Consider the following 24,039-nt stretch of genomic DNA (forward strand, 5'->3'; position numbering starts at 1 on the left):
CGTGTATGTGACAAACACGAACGTAGCGCTCAACCAATCAAAGTTAAATATGTAGACTCTAAACCACGCGTCTGTCCAATCAGAAGCAAGTATTATTAGACCTTTTATTTTGAAAAAACAAACTCCCGGAACTTTTCATTTGTAGCGAAGTAGAGCGGAAATGGAACCCTTCTGAAGTAGTTGTTGTATAAAGTTACACTTTATCGTGTCGTCGACACATCATGGAGTCTTCTATGATAGGTAAATATTAAAGATGACACCATTTGCTATTTTTATCTTTGCACGTCATGTTTGTTTTGGAGTCATTTAAATGCATGTTCTATTTGTAAACAAACGAACACACGCCTGCATTTAAAGTTTGCATTCAACTCCAATGTAGCGACTCCTGTGGTGCATGAATATATGTTAAAATGATTTCCCCAGAGTCATTCTATGTTTTCGCATGTGTTTCCTATAGGAAGGGCCAAACGCAGGCATCTGGGGCCCTCAGAATGTAACGATCTGGCTCAAAGCAACACTGGGAGCCAGTCTCTCACACAGCCATTCAGTGTCAGTCTCAGCAACAGAGATCCAAACCAAAGACTTCAGCCCAGGACACCCACGAAAAGAAGAAGACGTGGTACGGTCACATTTATCTGTTTCTTTTGCATCTTTATGCATTTTGTTGGGAGGTTGAGTGTAGCTACTATGCACTGTTTTCTTTTTCAAACATTTTTAGTAATTATTTTTGCTTTTAAGCTTCAGATGGTGCAGGACAACAGAAGGGCATCACCGATTTCTTCTCCGTCACTGGAGTCCTCAGTTCCAGCCCGCAGAAAGAAACCAAAACTCCTATAAAGAATGAGAAAGAGGAGGAGGAAGAGGAAGAAAAATGCATCCCACTAGAGGAAAATGTTGAAGAGGATAAAATAGAGGACTTCATGGAAGGAATCACAGAGGACATGTTTGACGACGACTTTGAGATGGAAATTGTATCAGTCAGAAAAGAACAGGCGGAGGTTACTGTGAATGTGGATGAAGAGGACTCGGTTGAAGCCCTTCCTGATGCCCATTTTGGGCTGCTGGGGGTGCAGGGAGGGCAGGAGGTGCCTCAGGGTCATGTCCAAGATCTTCCAGAGGAGATCCTGAGGGAAGTTTTCGCTCTTCTCCCTGCTCAGGATCTCTTTCAGCACATCAGTCTGGTGTGCCGTCACTGGAGGGATGTGGTGATGGACCCCAAGGTGTGTCTTTCAAACATTACACTCTAAGAAATATACTAAATTGCTTTGTCACTATCCTTTAAGCCACTAGGACTAACCCATTTATCAACAAGAAGCTTTTGATTCTTTAAAATTTAATGTAATCACTTATTGCAATATTATCGCAATAGTCAACATTGCAGGATCTCAGTTGATTTCAAGTCATTTTAAAAAATTTTGAGACAAGCAATTACAAAGTTGCCCACTTCAACAGAGATAAGTTGTGTTTAATTATTTATACAACAAAGACTACATTATTTTACATTTAATTATTGAATTTCTGTACGTTCAGACTTTAGTGGAAACCATAAAGTGCTGTTTATGTAATTTTTAAGCTGTGCTGTGATTGATTTTATTTTGGAAATATATTTTATAGTTTTGTACATTTAATGCAGATGCACTCACACACAAATCCCTCCCAATCAATGTAAAATTGTGAATTCTTTATTTAGTTATATTCATATCGCAATATATGTAGCAGAAAAAACAAATATTGCAATGTCATGAATCATTTCAGTCTTGCCTGTATATACACTAAAATAATATGTGTATGTCAAGGAAATATTTATTTAATTTATTCATTTATTTTGCTTTATTTGCTTATCTTAGTGCCATTGTGTGACATCTCATTCTTTTTTCCCAGTTTCTTCCTTGGAAGAAGTTGTACTGCAGATACCGCAAGCGGGAAACCGAGGGGGTTAGGGAGGTGAGGTCTATCCTGGATGGTAATCAAATTAGCAAAAACGATGACCTGTGTCTCCTCAACATGCTGAGGTAAGAAGAAAGCCAGTGCTCCTCACACTACACACCCTCACTTAACACTTTCTCCTGGGAAGTACAACAGAGAGGGGTTCACAGCCCCCACTTTCACACCTTGAATCACTTTGTAGTACTACTGCTGAGGTTTGCACATCGGGGGTCTACTGAAGTTGAGTGGTCAGCTTGGAGCCAACAAAGCAACACAAGCAAGACAATGATAACATTTACACTGATAAATACAAGCAAAATTAAAATGCATAGAATGTGATGGAGGAATAAAATTAAGGGAGAACGTTTTTGATGTGGTGTGAGAACACATAAACCATTGGGATCTGTTTTATTTAAATATGGTTGTATTAAACTTTAAAAATTATAAATAAATTGTTTTCATAAGTGAAAAAAAAATAAGGGAGAACTAAAAATGAGGAGGAGTAGGGTTAATTCTGTTATATTCCTTTTTAATGTGATTTGTGTGATGATGTTGAATGTATTTGTGTTATTTGTTGTTTTTTAATGTGATGTTATTATGATAAATGTAATTATGCTGTGAAGCCAAAGACAAAGTCAGAAATGTATGATGAGGCATGCAATTACATGCAATGCAAAGCAAAACTAGCAAGATAGTGATAACATTTTAACCGATAAATACTTAAACAATTAACAAACAAAATAAAAATGCATATAAAATGATGGAGGAGGAGTTAATTGTGTTAAATGCCTTTTTAATGTAATGTGTGTGATAATGTTGAAGGTATTTGTGTTATTATAATTATTATTTCTATTTATGTGACTTAATTATGTTGAGTGTAATTATGTTAAATTTTAATGTAATGATGTTATGGAAGTCAAAAGTTCCACTTGTGGATATTAAAGAAAGTAAAAATCAGAAAAGTATGATGAGATGGCATGCAAAATATTTACGAAACTTCAGAGTAATAATGTGTAAATCCAAGTTCTAAGATGCAATGGTGTGAATTGTTGCCATTTAATTTCCCAGGTATATGTCAGGGTTCAAACACAGCAAACGGGTGAATGTGAAGGATGTGTTGGCATGTATAAAAGGACACCGGCTTTATGCTCACGCCGAAGCTTGCATGAAAGATAGACTCCCAGACATGGTGGATGAAGAGGTACAGTAATGTGTACTTGTAGTTTCAAATACTGTTAACTGCATGTGCCTCTATGTTGCGTTCTATTGTGCAGTTTTGATGTTTGACTTGTATTACAGGCTCCAAACCCTTGGTCTGCCATGGCTCTGTTGTTGATTTTGGCTGACGGAGTGAAAGATATCTTGGACCTGGTAGCTCTTCTGCGGAGATCTGGCTGTCTGCTGACCACAGGGGGAATTTCTGAATACCTGTGGGCAGTGGCGACGTTACTTCTGGCCATGAGAGAGCGGAATATAAACATAAGCAACAGGTAAGAGACCAGTTTAAAGAGCATCCTGCAAATGACCATAACCTCTGCACAGTGATCACAAGTCTATATTTGGCTGCTGAGGAAGTAAAAGTGGTTACTAGGTGAGTTAAACTGAATGCAAGGAAGACAAAGATTTGCTATCGAACGTTTGCATGTAGCTCTAGATAACTCTTTACTTTTTGATCTTCTATTTTTAGGTGGCACTACAACATCTTTTATGTTCTACACTTGATGGAAAATGCATCTCCAGTGAGCCTGAAAGACAACAGGTGGGCAGCCTTTAAATATGGTGTTACTTTAAAAGTTCAGAATCTTTGGGGGTAGATTTTATAAATGCTTTATTATCATACATTATTTAGCATCAAATTAAATGATGAAGCACAAAAGGCGTTTGTAATGTTACAAAAGATGTCACTTTCAAGTAGATTCTGTTCTGTGAACTTCTGTTCATTAAAGTATGCTGGGAAAACAATCATTACTTTTCCAAATGAACACAGGGTGTCCACTGGGTCTTAAAAGGTCTTAATGTCTTAATTTTTAAAAACAAAATGTTAGGCCTTTAAAAAGGTATTGTGTTAAAGGTCTTAAATCATTTTAAACAAGTCATAATTTTGCTTTATCCAAGTAAAGCTACTCAATCGGGGTGACATCCATCCAATGACCAACAATACATCTCAATAAAACTTTTTTAAAATATTCTTTTTATTGCAAAGAGATACAATTGATAACAGCTGTTAGACATTTGTACAGCAGAATCCCCATATTAAATTCTCTAATCAGGGAAAGAAAACAAACACACAATTCCTCATGATAATACTGGACCATTAGAAAAGTCTTTAACCCTGTATAAGTCTAAAATTTCATTTTTAATGGTCTAAAAAGAATCTTATAAAGTCTTAAATTTGACTTGAGGAAACCTGCAGAAACCCTGGAACAATATTTCTTGAGCACAAATCAACATATTAGAATGATTTCTAAAGGGTCATATGACTCTGAAGACTGAAATAAGGTTGCTGAAAATGTCGTTTCGGTATTAAAGCAATAAATAAAATCTTTAAAATATACTCAGTTTAAATATATATATTTATTTCAAATTGAAATAATACGTCACAATATTACTGTTATATTTTTAGCCAAATAAGTTATGATAATATGCATTTATGATAAAAAATAATAGTTATCAAACCCAAACCTTTTAACCCATTAGCAAATTTTTTGTTAAATTAAAAAAATGTAAATTTTATATTATTATATTGTTATACTATGTTATTTAAGTCATTGCAGAGATTTATGTATGCAGTCCTCCAAGCTCATGGGAGTCAGACTTTTGTAAGTCAGACCTTGCTGTCCTAATTTAATAAATAAAATTCAAGGCATGATTATTATATATTTTTAAATATATTTTATTTAGCTAAATTAAGCATAATCTAGAGGCCTTTGCCTTTCATACAAGCCACTTCTGATACCAAATGATCAACTAGAAGTCAAGTTATTTGTTGTTCATAAAATTTGTTGTTCCTTATTTGTTTGGTCAAATAAGGTAATGTTAACATGTATTTATTATAAAATTCCTAATTATCAACCACAAACATTTTAACCCCTTAGATATCATCTAAATTCTTAGTTAAATAAAAAATGTATTATAATATTGTTATATTACTGTTATATTTTTGGTCAAATAAATAATAATAATATATATTTATTAGAAAAACAAAGAGTTATCAATCCCAATTTTTTTATAATGCTAATGTTATTATTAATATATTAATACATAACCACATGCATTGCATACACAAAGTTGTGTATCAAATTTATGACAAATTATATATCAAACCTCATTATCTTCATTTTCAGGCATCTTATCACTCACGAACAGCAGCAGATTCTCAACCATGACATCCAGCATCATCACGTTGTAAAAATAATGGCTTTCGCAGGTGAGGAACAACAACTGAAATGATTTTGCCACCAAAAGTAAGTAGTATCCTGGTTTTATAATCCCTCTTTTTTTGTTGTTGTTGCAGGCACTGGAAAGACGACAACACTAGTGAAATATGCTCAGCAGAGGCCAGACCTGCGCTTCCTCTATCTGGCCTTCAACAAATCTGTAGCCGTGCAAGCCAAGCGGTTATTTCCACACAACGTCGAATGCAGCACCGTCCATTCAATGGCCTACAGATCTGTGGGAGTGAGGTCTGTACATTGGAGAAACATTCAGCAAATGATAAATAATAATAATTAGGGCTGCACAATATATCGTTTCGCCATCGATATCGCAATGTGGTCCTTCGCAATAGTCACATTGCAGGATTTTAAATGTTGAGTCTGGATTATAATTGATCACTTGCATGTGTTTTTGAGCCCTGTGACTGTATGAGGATTTGAAGGCATTTATGCATTCAGGCATGAATTATATACATTAAGGAATAAGAAATTGTACTGTGAGGAACTTTATAATGATTAATTGTATTTAATTATTTTGACTATCCAGTTACTGTACCTAAATACTGTTAGATTTGGAAAACAATAAAACACTTTATTATTTTTATATGTTTATTTCAATTGTCATTTTTTCTTTATTGTATTTATCTATGCTTTTAATTTGTTTAATAGATTATATGCAGGTTTTACCAATATGGTGCAGCCCTAATAATAATAATGAATGAGCTAAGATAATTTGCATTTTTTTGCTTCGCAGATATAAAAATATCAGGAAACTGTCCAGTAATTTGAAGCCGTTTGATGTGGCGTGGATCTTACCAAAAGGACATGGAGGATTCGTCAATGCCAAAGTCGTGACGCAAACGCTCAACAATTTCTGGGCATCCACAGACCAGCGGGTGGACACGCAACACGTCCCATTCGAGTACAAGAACACAAAGGGCCTGAAGGAACAGCCAGATGAAGAGGCTAAAAGGGTAACGTGAAGATGCATTGTTGTGTGAGATTATATTTGTGAATGGGCTATTTTGGTGTCAAACCATTAAAGTCTTTTAACTTGTCAGTAAAAGATTTTAGTTAAATTCAAACTATTAAACAGTGAATGTCATTTCAATGCTGTAATTATAGTAAAAAAGTACTATGCTAGTCATTATATTTGCTCTAAAAACATTGAAATCATACTGAAATTTTTTAATGTCTGAAAATAATTACACTTATTTTATGTTTGGACTTGAATGTTGGTTTATGGCTTGATGAATTCTAAGCTTCTAATGGAAATAGCAAATATATTCAAAATAAAATGTAATGTGTATTTATGAAAGCGTTTTATCATGTATGGTCATACACCCAAAGCGCTTCACAAACTTCACAGAGGGTCTCTCTATAATGAATTAGTGGGATCATTGCACTCATTTGTAAAAAGTGTTGTGACCAAAAATCAACACACACAAAAAAATCTTTTTTTCCAGACCTTTGCTGGCCTCGCGCAGAACATATGGGACCAAATGGTCGAGATGCGGGCCAGAAGAGATCGAGTGTACAACATGACCCATGATGGTAAGCTGCCAAATTTGAAATGCTTCAATTGTAATATAATTCTAAATAACATGAGGGAATAAGCAGAAGGAAAATGAATGAATGAATATATAATAATAAATAAATTAACACTTTACAATAAGGTTTACAAAAAGGTTCTATTAATTTACTAACATGAACAAACAATGAACAATACACTTATTACAATATTTGTTCATGTTAGTTAATGAAAATACAGTTGTTAATTGTTAGTTTATGTTAACTCACAGTGAATTAACTAATATTAACAAGCATAATTTCATTTTTTTTAATAAGGCTTTAAATTCCAGTTTAAGTTTATTAAGTTTATATTCAAATAAGTTTAAATTCCATTAGACAAAATTTTTATAAGGAGAGCACTTTGATGGACATTTTTAAAAAGGTACCACCAGGAAGAGTTTTGCATTTTTTTATCAAAAATAGAACTGAAAAACCATATTTAACTTTGAATAAATGTTTGTGTGAATTTTATCTATTTATATTTTATATATTTGTCCAGGTAACTTTTTCAGTATAATACGAATTTGTTTTTATCATGTAATATTTTAATGTATATCCATTTGGCCACGAAATTGCCATAAGTTGCTGATGTGGCAATAAATATGTAATAAATAAATAAATAATAGAAAATAATAAACAAAATAACATTCACATTCAGTTATTCAGTAGAAAGCTACATAAACAAACATATTCATATTTTTTCCTAGATGTTAATGTATGTCTGTGTTAATAATATGTATTTTTATATTGTTGTCAATAGGATACCTCAAACTCTGGCAGCTGGAAAATCCAGTCCTGGACCGATATGATGCCATATTTATTGATGAAGCTCAAGACTGTACACCAGGTAAAAATTAAAAATCACCTATCATTGTTTAGTAAATTCGTCCAGTTTTAGATAATTAAATGTTTTATGTAGTATTTGTTTAGTAAATTTGGTAGTAAGTTTTAAAAAAACTATAAAAAAAATGTAAATAGGGTAGTTTAGTAGTTTTGCATTTTCATTCTGTACTAATTTGCTAAATGTTGTGTTTTCAGATACTATAATGTGTTGTTGTATTATTATTTTATGTCTTTAATTTTCCAGTCATCATGGACATCATGCTCTCCCAGCGCTGTGGTAAAATCCTGGTGGGAGATCCTCATCAGCAGATCTACACTTTCAGAGGAGCGGTCAACGCTTTGTATTTTGTTCAACACACACACATCTACTATCTCACACAGGTGAGAATCAAACCACACAGATACTAGAGATATAGCATTCGCTGCCACTGCGAGAAGCATGCATTTCATTATATTCTTTTTTTAACAGAGCTTTAGGTTTGGCTCTGAAATTGCGTATGTTGGTGCTTCAATATTGGACGGCTGTAAAGAGGTGAAGCAGATATTGGTTGGTGGGCATCAGGATGGTAAGATTAAGCAATATTATTTGGACAAAAAAATATTCTTTTAGCAAATATAATAATAATAATAATAATAATACTTCTACTACTAACACTACTACTAATAATAATAATTAAGTAGTAGTATTATTATTAGTAGTAGTAGTATTAATATTAGTATTATTATAATTGCTGAAAGAATATAGATTTTGTTCTTGCATTTAGGGTTTGAACTAATCAAAATAATACAAATGTGTGCATTTTCTTTCAGGCAGTGTAAGAGGAGAGGACACGCAAACTCTTCTTCATCTGAAACATGGACAGAAGCTGCCAGAAGGAAGTGTGGCGATTCTGAGCCGATGTAACGTCACGGTTTTCAGCGAGGCTGTGCGGCTCACTGAAGTCAACCCCAACTGCAAGATCTGCATTGTGGGCGTGAGTGCATTCACTAGGAATGATACAGCAATGGCAATGTTTTTTTATTTAAAACGTTCATTTAAAATGCCATATTCGTTCAGGTTGACTTTATTAGTTTTACAAAGCCTTTTTAAATCATCTGAAATGTTCTATGACTTGTGTTCAAAAGTGATTAATAGAATGTAATTCACTTCAAGCAGCCAAAATATGCACAACTTGTGTGTGTATTTGGATTAGTGTTAAATCTGAAATGCTTGAATGTTTGTATAGGGCATTTCCTACATTCAAAAGACTTTTGCTGCTTGTTCAAACTACTTATTTAAAATCTGTTGAAACAGCACAGTTTGAAAGTTGTTTTTTTAGACAACCTAATTGTTTTATGTTCAATGCATTTAAATTTGTTAAAACGATGTTAACTATGAAGTCATGAATGTCAATTATTTGTTTTGGGACAAGATGAAGGAATTGTGTGGAACCCAGCATTTTTTACAGTGTACATGTTGCTCATTTTATTGTCACTTTTATAACACTTTTATAGTTTCGCATTTATAATAATAGTTACATATAATTTAAATTGAATACATTAAGCAGGGTATCCACGGGGTCTTAAAGTCCTAAAATGACTTAAATCTCAAAAGCTAAACTTTAGGCCTTAAAAAGTCTTAAATTTACTGGAATATTGTGTTTTAGGTCTTAAATCTTTATTTTAAGACAGGTATTCATTTTCTTTTGTTCATGTATAGCTACCCAATCAGCCCATTAACACTCATACAATCACCAACAATCTCAATAAAACTATTACCTTTTTATTTAAAAATAGGATTGTTACTTTGCTTACAGTAAAAGTTCTCAGTTTTTGCTGCTGTAGATATTGACTTCACCTATATTTTAATTATTAAATTATTATTATTTTATTATTAAATGTATTAAATTATAATAATCTTTTAATTAGGCAAGTGAAAATCTTTTGGCACATTCTTAAAAATGTTTTAAAAGTTCTCAAATTTGACTTTGTAAAGCCTCCAGAAACCCTGATTAAAGTTAATGCTGTTAAGTTTTTGGAGGAGACAGGGGGATTAAAATAAATGTTTTTTAAAGCATTGTATGTAATTTTAGCTAGCAGTAGGCTATTTTATAATATTTATGAATTCAATTATCAAATGTGACTTTTACCTGCATATTTTATTTATTTCTATTTTTCACACTGTGACCTCTTTTGTATAAAAATACTGTACAAAATGTCAGATTTAAAAAATAAAAATGCTAAAATTTGATTTCAGGGTGTTGAAAATTTTGGACTGGACAAAATTATGGATATCTGGGTGCTGACGCAATCTGAAGACACGCGCAAGAAAGGTCAGTGACTAAATGTTTAATAATTTAATATTAAAATGTCATCATTGCATCGTTCAAAATGGTGTGCAGTTTAGTATTTTAAATCTAGTTTTGCTTTGTTTCTCATACTCAGACAACCTCAAGATCAAGGATTTCTTCATCCGGAATTTCTGCAAAGACAAGATGGGTGGATTCATGGGTCTGAAGGGGTATGCCCTAGCCTCAGAAGATCGCGAGTTGGAGGGCAAGCTGGCCATGGTGGAAAAATACAACAAACGCATTCCAGAGCTGGTTAGACGCATCTACGATTGTGCCCAGGGAAGTGTACAGGATGCAGGTGAGTGAGGTCAACTTAAAGACTAAAGTGTGTGTTTTTGAGAAATACACACAGTTTTAGCATGTGGATATTATCTTAACAAATGCAAGCTAATTCTCTTTCTGATTGTGACAGATTTTATCCTTGGCACGGTGCATAAATCGAAAGGCCTGGAGTTTGATGTAGTTGTTGTGACCGATGACTTTACAAAAGTACCATGTGCTCGACACAACTTGCGCAGAGCCGGTGGTTTCAGTCTAGGTTTGTGATATTTCTACATGACTTGGCTTTTTATGTTGTATAGCTGCATTTTTACAAAACTGTCTTGTTAAGCATTTTTATTCCAGATTCAAGTGAATATGCACAATATAAAAAAGCACTTATATAGCTATGTATAAATGACTATATATTAAGAGTTAAACATAAATGGTATTATTAAACATTTATTGATATTGGTTGTTTATTAGTACTTATAAAGTACATATTCTTCTACATGGTTCTATTTTAAACCCTAGTCCTACATAATACCTAAACCCAATGACTACATTAATAACTATTTATAAGCAGCAAATTAATAGTTTATCAAGCTGAAAGTCATAGTTAATGGTTTGTTATCAGCGAAAATTATACCTTTTAAAATAAAAATCATATACTTTTCAGTGCAAATTCATATTCATAAAAATGCAAATGTAAAAAAATTATCATAATTAAAAAAAGTTTAATAGATTGTTCCCAATCCAGTCATTCATTAACCCAAATCTTTACTCTCTGGCTGCAGAAAACGTCCCAGATGATGAGTGGAACTTGATATACGTGGCCATCACTCGAGCCAAGAAAACACTGTACATCAGTAAGACCATCACCAATCTCATCACATTCACTGGGGTGAGTTACTGCACTTTGTCTTCACATTCCATCATTATTTTCATATGTAATGACACTGAAGCTTATTTGTCTCTGTCACAGGAGTATTTCCTGAGATCAGAGCTGACCAGCTCTCTGCTGAGTAAAGATCCAGCACTCACCTGCTCAACTAAAGACTGTGACAACCAAATCAGCGCAGACTCCGTCCTCAGCATGTGCAAACTCCCCGTCAGATATGTCAGTGTCTTTTTGCACCTTCATTTGTTTATATGTTCAAAAAACGGGATCAAACTAGTCATGCAATTTCTGGAATATCATGGAATTTTACTAGTTATGGAATATTAAGATTTTTGTTTGTTGCTTTAAATTTAGTTTTTATTTATCAAAATGTAATTTTTAAATACTATATTTTTTTACTGCATTGTTTCACACCTGTTGCTATTTTTCAGCTTCATTTTATTTCTTTCAGGGTCCTCAATTAGTATTCACTTAACTCAAATGCAGTCACCAGACTGTACCTAATTAAGGCTAATACGTCATTTTTTTCAAATAACGAAGACATTTCAACCAAATATTTTTACAGTGAACAAAATTAAAGACCACCAATGACTGTCGCATGAAGAAAGATTACAACTAACATTTCTGAAGAATGTAGTCATGATTGCAGTCAAAAATAACTCTTAAGTGTACAATCACATGCTTTGACTGGAGCACACAAAACTGAAATATAAGTTTGCCTGTTAAATGGTGTATGTCAGATAGTTGGTGAAATTACCACCAGGTGTCACCAGTGTCCGAGAGGAATCAGAAAATGTTTTGAACAGTGATCCTTTTTTCAGATATCTAATTACATTTTTTAAAAAGTTTGTTACAATATATTTGCAGTTTTTCTCAGTCGCTTTGGTACATTTCTTAGATCAGAATTGAAATTTGCAAAACAGTAAGTGCATTTCTCAAAACAACACGAACAAAAAGCAAAACACCATGGATTACCTGCAAAACAGTCTCTTGCTCAAAATCCTTAGTTCATCTCTCAACTAAATTCTGGTGTCAACGAACGTGTCTGTGCCTACAGAATGACAAGCCCATGTGTCATTGTGTCTAGATAAGACCGTCAAATTATTTAGTAATGTTGTCAATACAACAGTGTGCTCTGGAGGGGTGTTCCGATGTAAACTATGCCAATTTTTTTGCTGTTTGTAGAGAAAAACAAATGTTAAGATAGGACAATCTCTTTCGAGATGCTCCTTTATTAGAAAAAGTCAAGATTCGCTTGGGAGAAATTTAGCAATTGTAGACAAATTTAGGAAAAAAAAGTCTAATAAAAATGCATAGAAGAATGCATCATGACAGAATATTATGACAGCTTGTTCAGCTATTTTGCATGTAAGGCTTATGCGATGATTAAATGTTGTGAGGGGTGAGACTATTCAACAGTGACCAAAATAATACATTTTGATCAACATGACATAAGCAACTTCAGAGAATTGTACATAATCATTTGCATGGATGTACAAAAGCATTTGCAACTTGTTCAAAGGAATGAGAAACCGCTTTTCTAATGTGCTCAACTGACACAAAGATTGAACAGGGAGTTTTGAGAATTTCAATTCTGATCTGAGAAATGGACCAAAGAGACTGAGAAAAACTGTAACTTGTGAAATATGAAATATCTGAGAGGAATCTAAAAGTGTTCCATTATTTTGATCTGTGATCTTTTTCAGATTTCTAATTTAGGTAAATTAAAAATTCTGCACGTTTCAGAGTATTTGTAACTCATGAAATATGAAAACTCCTTGTTTACCATTGTTTGGAAAACTTCAGATAGGACAAAGCAGTGACTCCAATATGCAGTGGAAATTATTAGTCTCAAGTATTTCACAAATGATGTTTAACAGAGCAAGGAATTTTCACAGTATTTCCTATAATATTTTTTCTTCTGGGTAAAGTTTTATTTCGGCTAGAATAAAAGCGGTTGTAGAAAAAAAAAAAACGTTTTAAGGTCAATTTTCTTGACCCCCCTTAAGCTATTTTTCCCCATTTATACAATGACTTGCCCTAATTACCCTAACTTGCCTAATTAACCAAGTTAAGTCTTTAAATGTCACTTTAATCTGAATAGTAGTATCATTAAAAATGTTTAGTAAAATATTATGTACTATCATAATGGCAGAAATATTTTATTACTTATTAGAAATTAGTTATTAAAACTATTATGTTTAGAAATCTGTGTTAAAAAAATCTTCTTTCTGTTAAACAAAAATTGGGGAAAAATATACAGGGGCGAATAGGGGAGGGCTAATAATTCTGCCTTCAACTCAATATAAGGTATTTGTATGTTGTTTTCTAATTTGCATCTTTCACTGTATGTGTTTCAGATGGACAGTGTGGACGCGGGTGGTGTTCTGTGTTTGACTTGTGTGGAGCAGCGTGTGGGACCTACAGCCTTTCTGCTCTCTCCTCCCGAACGGGTCCAATCCATGCCGTACACCAATGAAAGGATAGACCTGCCTATCAACGTCGCCATGCTGTTGGCCTTGCTGTAAACACCATCATGTGTCCTTTTTTGCCTTTGTGGGATTTGCACATTCACATTTGTGGATTCAAAATCTGCTCCAATAAGTTTTACATCTGAAGTAAAATTTAATTGAAGTGTGTGTTGCCTAACAATTCCTAAAAAGGTGTGTTTTTCTCGATTTTCCCAGATTTTGATGTCTTTGGAGGGCTGTCAGGATCGGTCTGACTGTTTTTAGGGAGAGAGGGAGGGAGAGAGAGAGAAAGAAAGCTTTACGGGTTTTTTTCTGCACCTTCAGAAAGTTTTTTTTGGTACCTACAGTATCGTGAAAAAACCCGTAATTGACTTTATTAGCAACACTAATGCATAATTTGTTCTTTTTTTTTGAGTTTTAACATCAGTGATATGTGGGAAGAGCATTCATGCATATAGTTTTACAGGTGGTGTAAGTAGACTAACTTAAGTTTTGCACTTTTATTGTTTTACTGTATATTCTGTAATCATATATATTTTTTCCTGTGTATATATATTTTTTAAAACTGCCAGAGCTTGATCATAATTTATGTAAAGCTTCATTTTTTTAGTATTTGGGAAAACAATAGCTGAGAATTTCATGTGGAAGATTTTTTTGGTTTAAAAAAAGACATTTTCTTATTCAAAGTGACTTGCATGTCGTTGTTTGGGAATTTATATTCCTATGTATATGTGTGCTATATTACAGACTAAAAATAAATCTGATGCCCAGTAAACAGTCCAAAATGCAGTGTGTTTTTCTTTGGTTATTACTTGTCAACTTTATTTTGTGTAATAACAAGTGTACAAAGCTCATTCTTTTATTTGGATGGATAGATAGATAGATAGATAGATAGATAGATAGATAGATAGATAGATAGATAGATAGATAGATAGATAGATAGATAGATAGATAGATAGATAGATCCTGTTTTAATTATAAATGTGTTAACATTGGTCAATTTGTTTGAGTCAATTTTTGCTTTACAAAGTAGATGTATATTGATTAAAGAAAATTTAAAAAGGTGTTCCTATTAAAAAATTATTTTCTTTCTTAATTTCACCTTTATAAATCCCGCAGTAAGCCTGTTACAACATTAAGATCAGCATTGTAATCACCAAATTATTATTATTTGGTTAATTGAATAAATCTATTATCATTGTTATTACTACATATAACGATCATTTATATAAAGTGTTTATATTTTGGAATAGTGTAAATTAATGGTTAAAAAAAACATAAAAAAATGCACCATTAGTAATAAATTCTGTAATAAATAGTAAAATAATACAATTATACTGGCATAAATATTATCATCATTCAGTCCACGCCCACTTTTGCTAAATGAGAATCGCTCGGACGTCCCCTGTAAAACACACAGATTTGAGACAGAGGGCTGTGAGGGTTTCGGAGATGTTGTAAGGAAACCAGCTAAAAATTGTGTAGCTAGTCTTCATGTGGAAAAATAAAGGAAAATTAACACAGCATCTGCAAGTTTCACTGGAGGTACGTTGACCACGCCCCTTTGTTTGCGACGCACAGATTAAATGAACGTTAAACTCGACGTCAAACTGGAAATTCTGGTAAGTAGCCAACATAAACAACTGAATGAAAAAGGAATGGGATGTTTTTGGTCCTATTTTGGCCTCTATGCTTTATTTAAACGGACTAACCACTTTTTATGATAACTGTCAGTTATTTTGACAGTCTGACATTGTTATGGTTTTCTGACACGGAAATCTCTGCTAACGTTATCTCTCGTTTCTAAAAGACTAGTGTCATTTTAGATAATGTTATCAAAAGTAAGAGTGACATTACAGGTAATAATTATTGTTACAGGCATTATGTAACAGCACATGAACATACATTAACCAAATTATGCATATACATATATTACCTAATATGTGGGTGTTGACTTACTTTGATAAATATTCATGAGCTTTCTGAGAAAATTCTAATTATTCTACATTTAAAGAGTCATTTCTTTTAGTAGTTCACGTCTTCCTAAGCAAAAACAGAATGTAAGGTTTTACTTGCAGATTATAGTACAATTTGTTTTTGTTTTTCTCCTGTGTGAGACAGATTGTGATTCAGAATGAGGAGAGAAAGAAATGAAATAGATAACTGAGAGTCAAGGCTTAGTGAAGAATGCCATGAGGAAGGAAAGGCCAGGAGACTCCTGATAAACAGTCCCACATGTGTGCAAGAGTCTCAAGAGACTCAAAATACATTTGGAAACATGGCCATAAACCTGTGATGGCATAAACGTTTAATAAAAGATAAAAACTGATGTACGTCTTCATCAAGACTATTAGTCATAAATATGTGGGTCAAGACCATTTGAATTCTGCATCAAATCAATCAGACACAATTTCAAATCACTTTTGTCAACATAAAATATTGATAAAATTATTTTCCATTACTGTACATAAACAATTAAGTTGTAGTTTTACATCTTGATCCATATAAGTCATTTATTCTAATAAAATAGCATAGCAATATTAAGGATGTCAGTCATTTTTCATTCATTTTCTTTTTGAAGAACATGCAAACTCCACACAGAACTGACCCAGCTGAGGCTCGAACCAGCGACCTTTTTGCTGTGAGGCGACAGCACTACCTACTGCGCCACTGCATCGCCCAGTCATTTTTAATATCTGCAAAAATGTTACTGAAGTCAGTATTCGTAAAAATCAATACACTGTAAAAGGTGATTAGCTATTTTAAGAAAGTAAACCCAGTGTAACTTGTAACTGTTAAGTTGACAACTTATTTTTTTAATTATGCAAATAGTTCTATTGCTTATTAATTTAATCCAATGGATTTACTCAACTTTTTAAGTAAAGTCAACTAATTACTTTTCACAATGTAAAAATAGCTTGAAAACATTTAATAACTCTACAAGAAATGTATATTTATGCACATTAAAGACAATTTACACTAGTCATTGCAATGTAATCTATCTTAACTAATATATTTAAATATTTATTTTCATTTACAATTTATGCACGTTTAATACACAATTCTCACTAGTTGTTGTAATGTAATCGATCATAAACAAACTAATATAATAAAGTATTTAATTTGATTTACAATTTATGCACATTTAATACACAATTCTCACTAGTTGTTGTAATGTAATCGATCATAACTAATATATTTAAATATTTAATTTAATTTACAATTTATGCACGTTTAAGACACAATTCTCACTAGTTGTTGTAATGGATCATAACTAATATATTTAAATATTTAATTTAATTTACAATTGACGCACGGTTAATACACAATTCTCACCAGTTTTTGTAATGGATCATAACTAATATATTTAAATATTTAATTTAATTTACAGTTTATGGATGTTTAATACACAATTCTCACTAGTTGTTGTAATGTAATCGATCATAACTAATATATTTAAATATTTAATTTAATTTACAATTTATGTACGTTTAAGACACAATTCTCACTAGTTCTAACATATTCTGTCATAACTAATATATTAAAGTATTTAATTTAATTTACAATTTCCACTAGTCATTATAATGTAATCTATCTTAACTAATATATGAAAATATTTAATTTAATTTACAATTTATGCACGTTTAAGACATATTTTCCACTAGTTGATGTAATGTAATCTATCATAGCTAATATATCCAAAAAAAAATAATTAATTTAACAGTGCACAATATTACCAATATCCTCATTTTTAATCTTTACAGATGCTGAAGATGAAAAATGCCTTTGCTGAGGAAAAGTAAGTAACAAATTCAAGTTTTGCAGTTTTCACATCTCCCACTGTACAGTTGTTTATTGCATCACCATTTCATAATCCATAGAAGTGAAAAGTCTTACATACATGATATTAGATCTATTAAATAACTGATATGAGTGATCTGAGAGTACACTGGGATTATTGAAGGTCTCGTTTTGCTTCGCTGTCCTGCAAAACTGGAATGTGTCCAGTGTGTGTGTTTCTGAGGTGGAGGAGGGTCAGTCCCACTGGCTGTCCCAGAGATAATGAGGTAACCAGGCAAATTTGGAGCCATAAAAGTGATGTATTGTGCAATCGTCTCTGGAAATCCTACACTTCACATTTACTTACACCAGAGTAAACTTTTAAAAAAATGTATTTGTATTTCTATGCTTTTTAATGATCATTTTCATGCAATAATTAATAATTTGGTGTTATGTCTTATTGTTATTGATGAATGCAGTGTTTTTATGATGGTAAAAACTGAAAAACTTGGTTGTTTTATGTAACTCTTTGCTATTTGTGTTTCTCAGTTTTACAAAGACCTTATGAGAGTTTGTAAAGACATGTTTTACATTAGTCATGGAGTAAAAATCAACAAAGTACACAGATGTTTACTTTATTTTCTCAGCTGACCTCAGCCTGGACACTGTTTGAGCACAAACCGCCCACAAAGACATTTAGCTCAGATTTAACTTTTTTGTGTGTTTTTTTTGTCTTTAATTGTCACAAATAGTAAAAATAGTGTAGAAAAAAATTGTTAAAAAAATTCAATAATAACAAATAAATAGTAAAAAAATAATTAAGAATAAAGCCTTTAATATTCATTCATTCATTCATTCATTTTCTTTTTGGGTTACTCCCTTTATTAATCTTTAGTCGCCACAGCAGAATGAACCGCCAACTTATCCAGCATATGTTTTACACAGCGGATGCCTTTCCAGCTGCAACCCTTCACTGGGAAACATCCATACACACTCATTCACACACATACACTGCGGACAATTTAGCCTACGCAATTCACCTCTTTGGACTTGTGGCAGAAACCGGAGCACCCAGAGGAAACCAACGTGAACACAGGGAGAACATGCAAACTCCACACAGAAATGCCAGCTGGCCCAGCTGGGACTTGAACCAGTAACCTTCTTGCTGTGAGGCGACAGTGCTAACCACTGAGCCACCGTGACGCCCATAGTAAAATTTAGTTAATTATACAGAAAAAAATGTAATAATAAAAAGTAAATAATTAAATAATAAAATAAAACGTAAATGGTTAAAAAATAAAATTATAAATGATAAATAATTTATTATAGAGAATGTTAGTGAAAATGTTTCAATCAAAAATAAAAAAGTATTGCCATAATTCTACTATTTCAGTGTTTAAACATTTTGATTGAGCTTTTATTGTTATATTTTAATTGCTACTCTATTTTATTTTATTTTACGTTCAGATAGCATCTTTTTGTGTTTTTTGAGTCTTTCATTTCAATATCTAATCATATTTGAGTAACATTTTATTATATTTTAACTGCTATTTTATATTTTATATAGAATATATTATTTATATATTATATTAAACTACTTACTTTATGTCTGACTAGCATCACACTAAGTTATATATGTACATTTGTAATAATCAACTTATTATTATTATTCATTATTTTTGAGTAATTTTCTTATTAATTCATTATTTCATTATTAATATTTTATATTATATTACTTTACATCAGACTAGTTATAAATGTATAAAGTTATAAATGTACATTTGCATTTATTTATTTATTTATTTATTTATTATTTTATTTGAGTAATTGTTTTGTGTGCTATTGACATTTTCATTAGTTCCTATGTGTTTGTTTGTTTTTGTATTTCTATATAATTATTAGTAATATTTTAACTTCAGCAACATAATTAGTTGCAAAATTTCATTTTTTTTAAGCTCCGTGTTTTCATCTGTATTTATGTTTTATTTCAATTCAGCTTTATTTCCTAGAAATGCTTTAAATTAAGTTTTCAATGACAAACACAGCTGACATGTTAGTAGTTGACAAAATTACTTAAGTTTGACAACTAGTTATTCATTAGATGCATATTTTTTTTGTTTTTTACTTACTAGTGATGCAACAATAGTCCCAAAAATCATGCATGGTATTACAGTGACCTCTAGTGGACATCGTTTAATTTTATGCAGCATTTTAAATAGTTGCAATGTTATGACTTTTATTTTTTCTGTCTCTCTCTGTGTATGCGGCAGTCAATCGTGGACTTCTTATTCTGCTGCTTCTGGTGGCTTTTGCTCTCCTGTACAATAAGACCAGACTACAGACATTGCCCAAGTATTCAGGTACTAATGTATGCACATGTATATTGATGTTGTCAGTTGATGTTAACCTTATTGTGCTTTATACAGTGCTCAAGAAAGAGGAGGCAGATACAGGTGCGAAGGATGAGGAAGAGGTGGACACTGATGTTCCTGTGGTCCTCTGTGCCTCAGAAGAGCGTATCGGCGCATCTATGACTGTCATCAACAGCGTCTACAGCAACAGTCAAGCCAGAGTTTTCTTCTACATTGTCACACTAAGAGATGCCATTAAAAAGATAAGGTGCCTGGTATAACTTTTAACCCCAGACACACTTGGTTGAAGTTTTTCTTAACTAATTAAAAACTGATAATATATATAAAAAATTGTATAATATACATACAAAAATGGAAAGTATTGCCATAAAAACGTTTGCGTCATAGTACTGAATTGTTTTATTGGAAAAATGTTCCTTTTGAAAAGTAGATAAGCCTAATAATTTGCCTATTTTTTATGGTTATTTTAATTTTATTTGCATTTAACATGTTTTTCTGCTTTCTTTTTTCTTCTTTGTTTTACAGTTGAAAACCCTTGCTTAAACCCTTGTTTATATAATAAATGTCTTACAGTAGAAATGTAATTAAGCATTATTAATTCTAATAAATTATGTATATTAATTAATTACAATTTTAATAAATTTATAAAACTTTATCAATGTAATTTAACCAAATCCACAGTCAAATTGTGAATATACCAGTTTATTAATATTGTATTCATTATTTTAATACACTTTCATTTGCCATTAGTAATTTTGCTTCAAATTATTTTTATTTCTGTTGTTCATTTAGTTCATCTAATATTATTCAGGTCTATTTGTTTATTAGTTCATCTAATATTTATTTTGTATTTCAGCTTCATATCAATTAAGAAAATGTTGTTTTATAGTTTTTGCGGTATAGCTTACAATAGTTAACTTGAATTTGGCAAAGTATAATATGTCCACCCTTAATTAATCCACCCTTTACATGTCTTAAAGACAAATTAGAGACATGCTCAGTCGATAAATGTCACCAATAAGCAATTTTTCCTGCACTCAAACAGGGAATACATAGAGAAAACCAAGCTGAGAAATATCAGATACAAGATCCTAGAATTCAATCCAATGGTTCTAAAGGGAAAAGTCAATCCAGATTCATCCAGACCAGAACTTCTGCATCCTGTGAGTCTTGCTGGTTCATGTTGTGTTTTTATATCTACAGTTTAAGCCTAAGTAAAGTAAACTCTTCAATTTATTCTAATAGGTGTGATCACGCATTACTGCATGTCATGACCAGATGTACACCCTAAACTGACGTGTCATTTTCTAACGCAAACATTGACTGATTGTTAAAGGTTTTAACATGCCATATTGTTTCTTGTTCCTGCTTTTTATTTGTGTTGCAGCTTAACTTTGTGAGGTTCTACCTTCCGCTTCTTGCCATTGAAAATCACAAACGGATTGTTTACCTGGATGATGATGTCATAGTCCAAGGTGAAATGGTGTAGAGGCATCTGCACATAAAAAAAATGGATGCTTGTTGGATTGATACAAAAGCGTTCATAGTCAATATAATCATGGAAGGACGATCTCATGTATAAAGTGCTTTTATTAAGATATTATATCTGAATCACACAACACTGCGTCCAAATGTTCGGATGCTAAAAGTGAAAGCCAAAAGGTACTAATAATAAATTTAAAAAATCACAAAAGTAATTTTTATATCCAGGATTATTCTCAGATACTCAGACAGTGGTTCATCTTTAATAAATGGTTAAAATGCTGGCACCTGGTGATGCATTCATCACCATGATTTGATAAAATATTCAATTTAATATGTGTTCAGACTCATAATCAGCTATTGAGAGAGTTTTCTCAATTTAAATAGGTAGTGGTAGGTGGTTTGGATACAGGAATAGATTTCCATTGATCATAAATTAATTAGAAGATTATAATGACAGATTTTTGTTGCATTTGAACACAGGAGATATACAGGAACTGTATAACATAAGGCTGAAAGAGGGTCACGCTGCTGCGTTTGCTTCAGACTGCGATCTGCCTGACACACATGAGATGGTGCGCAGTGTGGGGATGCAGGTATTTCTGGATATACAGTACAGATGAAGTCAAAATTATTGTTTTCTTTTTGAATGATGTTTAACGGAGCAAGGAATTTTTCACAGTATTTCCTATATTTTTTTCTTCTGAAGAAAGTCTTGTTTTATTTTGGCTAGAATAATTTTTTTTCAGTTGTCTACAGAACAAACTTTTCCACAAACTAACTTGCCTAATTAACATAATTAACCTAGTTAAGCCTTTTAATTGCACTTTAAACTGAATACTAGCATCTTGAAAAATATCTAGTAAAATATTATGTGCTGTCATCATGGCAAAGACAAAAGAAATCAATTATTACAACTAAAAAAATCTCCTTTCCATTAAACAGAAATTGGGGTAAAATGTTCAGTTGGGCCTAATAATTCTAACTTAAACTGTATGCGTTAGTATTTTAAATGTAGTTAAGTTAATTGCTTTAGTTAACGTTACTTGGATTGTCTTTCTTTGTGTCATTCAAACACAATTGCCTCTTACAGACAACTTATATGGGTTTTCTGGACTACCGCAAAGAGGAAGTCCGAGAGCTGGGCATCAATCCCAGTGAATGCTCCTTTAATCCAGGTGTTTTTGTAGCGGACATTGCTGAATGGCAAAGGCAAAAGATAACCAAACAGCTGGAGAAATGGATGGCTAAAAATTTTAGGTGACGTATTGGTTCATATTGTGCTACAATGAATGATTTAGGAGATTGCTTACATTTTTAAAATTACTATTATTTCTTCATATGGACATAGGGAGAATCTGTTTAGCAGTGCAGTGGCAGGAGGTGTGGCCACTCCTCCAATGCTCATCGTTTTTCATGATAAATTTACAACAATTGATCCACTGTGGCACGTCAGACACCTCGGTAACTACTTTTTTTATATATACTCACAAAAAAAAATGACTTTAATTCTGTTATTTGAGTTAATGTGGCAAATATTCTGCATTATACTGCAATGCATTTTTTTTAATCGATAAACTACATTGATAATTACATTTGAAGAGTACTAAGTTAACCATTGTTAACCTTCATTTGAAAGCAGGTTTTTAAAATTGACAATACAATATTTACAGAACTTACAGTACATGTTAAAGTTAAACACGATTTCAAAGGCATTACATTTATACTTGAAAGTAGTATAAGTTGTCATTTTAAAGTATAAACATTAATATCTGTAACATTTGTTTTAAATAAATTCCATCCATGTCTTTTAAACTGACATGTGCTTTTTCACAGCACAAACATTGATCAGAAATATTAAATACAATAATAGCAGCAAATCAGCATATTAGAATGACTTCTGAAGGATCATGAGATGAGCGGTGATGCTGAAATGTTTTACAGTTTCACTGTATCAGTTTTTACTCTTAACTTTGAATGAAACTTAATTTTACCTCAGTAAGCCAAAATTCTTTTTTTACTTCAGAATGTCATTTTGTAAATCTTGTAAACTAAACTACAGGTTAAAGTTCTTAGACCTCATTTGTGAGTAGCTTTGGATCAGCATCTTAGTGAATAAAAGTAAACATCTGCTTGGGTTTTCTTTAGGCTGGAGTCCTGATACACATTATCCCAAGACCTTCCTCAAAAAGGCAAAGCTACTACACTGGAACGGCCATTTCAAACCCTGGGACTACCCCTGCGTCCATCTAGACCTCTGGGAAAAGTGGTTCATCCCAGACCCCACAGGAAAATTCACCCTGGTACGACCAAGACTAAAGAAATCCTTAAAGGGGCAGTTCACCAAATAATGAAAATTGTCATAATTTACTCATCCTTTGAGTTTTAATCTAGTTTTATAGTTAAAAGATTATATTTTGAAAAATGTTGCCACCTGTAACCATTGACTTCCACATTAGGAAAAACAAATACTATGGAAGTTAATGGTTACAGGTTTTCAGCTCTTCAAAATGTGTACTCTTGCTTCAAAAAAATTGAGTAAATTCATTCATGTATGAACTATCCCTTTAAATTCAAACTGGCCTTCAATTCAACTATTGATGCTGCTAAAATATCCTAAAATGTTATCTCTTTTAATAGAACTGGTTAACATGATTAAACATGACAAAT

At 32.3% G+C, this 24,039-nt stretch overlaps 2 protein-coding genes across 3 annotated transcripts; both read left to right on the top strand.

Moving 5' to 3' along the window:
- The first annotated feature begins 149 nt into the window (after positions 1-149).
- Positions 150-14,510, top strand: fbxo18 (F-box DNA helicase 1). 2 transcript variants are annotated; one of them, XM_056455927.1, is made up of 21 exons: positions 150-240; positions 458-619; positions 739-1,220; positions 1,882-2,012; positions 2,995-3,127; positions 3,226-3,416; positions 3,614-3,685; positions 5,271-5,353; positions 5,441-5,609; positions 6,115-6,334; positions 6,827-6,914; positions 7,693-7,779; positions 8,020-8,156; positions 8,245-8,341; positions 8,586-8,749; positions 10,012-10,087; positions 10,200-10,403; positions 10,518-10,643; positions 11,161-11,267; positions 11,349-11,483; positions 13,625-14,510. In XM_056455927.1, exons 1-21 carry the CDS (start codon positions 222-224, stop codon positions 13,790-13,792), a joined length of 3,051 nt encoding a protein of 1,016 aa, XP_056311902.1. In that variant the 5' UTR covers positions 150-221; the 3' UTR covers positions 13,793-14,510. The 2 variants fall into 2 exon arrangements, with proteins under 2 accessions (XP_056311902.1, XP_056311903.1); XM_056455928.1 differs by having other exon boundaries at positions 745-1,220.
- A 663-nt stretch (positions 14,511-15,173) lies between these two features.
- glt8d2 (glycosyltransferase 8 domain containing 2) lies at positions 15,174-23,818 on the top strand. Its single transcript, XM_056455105.1, has 10 exons — positions 15,174-15,357; positions 17,500-17,534; positions 19,786-19,875; positions 19,942-20,134; positions 20,933-21,050; positions 21,275-21,362; positions 21,853-21,965; positions 22,463-22,629; positions 22,721-22,833; positions 23,518-23,818. Exons 2-10 carry the CDS (start codon positions 17,516-17,518, stop codon positions 23,718-23,720), a joined length of 1,104 nt encoding a protein of 367 aa, XP_056311080.1. The 5' UTR covers positions 15,174-15,357; positions 17,500-17,515; the 3' UTR covers positions 23,721-23,818.
- Positions 23,819-24,039: the final 221 nt, after the last annotated feature.

This window comes from Danio aesculapii, chromosome 4 (assembly GCF_903798145.1).
Source record: "Danio aesculapii chromosome 4, fDanAes4.1, whole genome shotgun sequence".
NCBI classification, from domain to species: domain Eukaryota; kingdom Metazoa; phylum Chordata; class Actinopteri; order Cypriniformes; family Danionidae; genus Danio; species Danio aesculapii.

Coding starts and splice junctions, on each gene's coding strand:
- fbxo18 (XM_056455927.1), top strand. Junction 620..738: donor CACGAAAAGAAGAAGACGTG/GTACGGTCACAT, acceptor TTTGCTTTTAAG/CTTCAGATGGTGCAGGACAA. Junction 10,644..11,160: donor AGCCGGTGGTTTCAGTCTAG/GTTTGTGATATT, acceptor CTCTGGCTGCAG/AAAACGTCCCAGATGATGAG.
- glt8d2 (XM_056455105.1), top strand. Junction 21,363..21,852: donor TGATGATGTCATAGTCCAAG/GTGAAATGGTGT, acceptor ATTTGAACACAG/GAGATATACAGGAACTGTAT. Junction 22,834..23,517: donor GTGGCACGTCAGACACCTCG/GTAACTACTTTT, acceptor GGTTTTCTTTAG/GCTGGAGTCCTGATACACAT.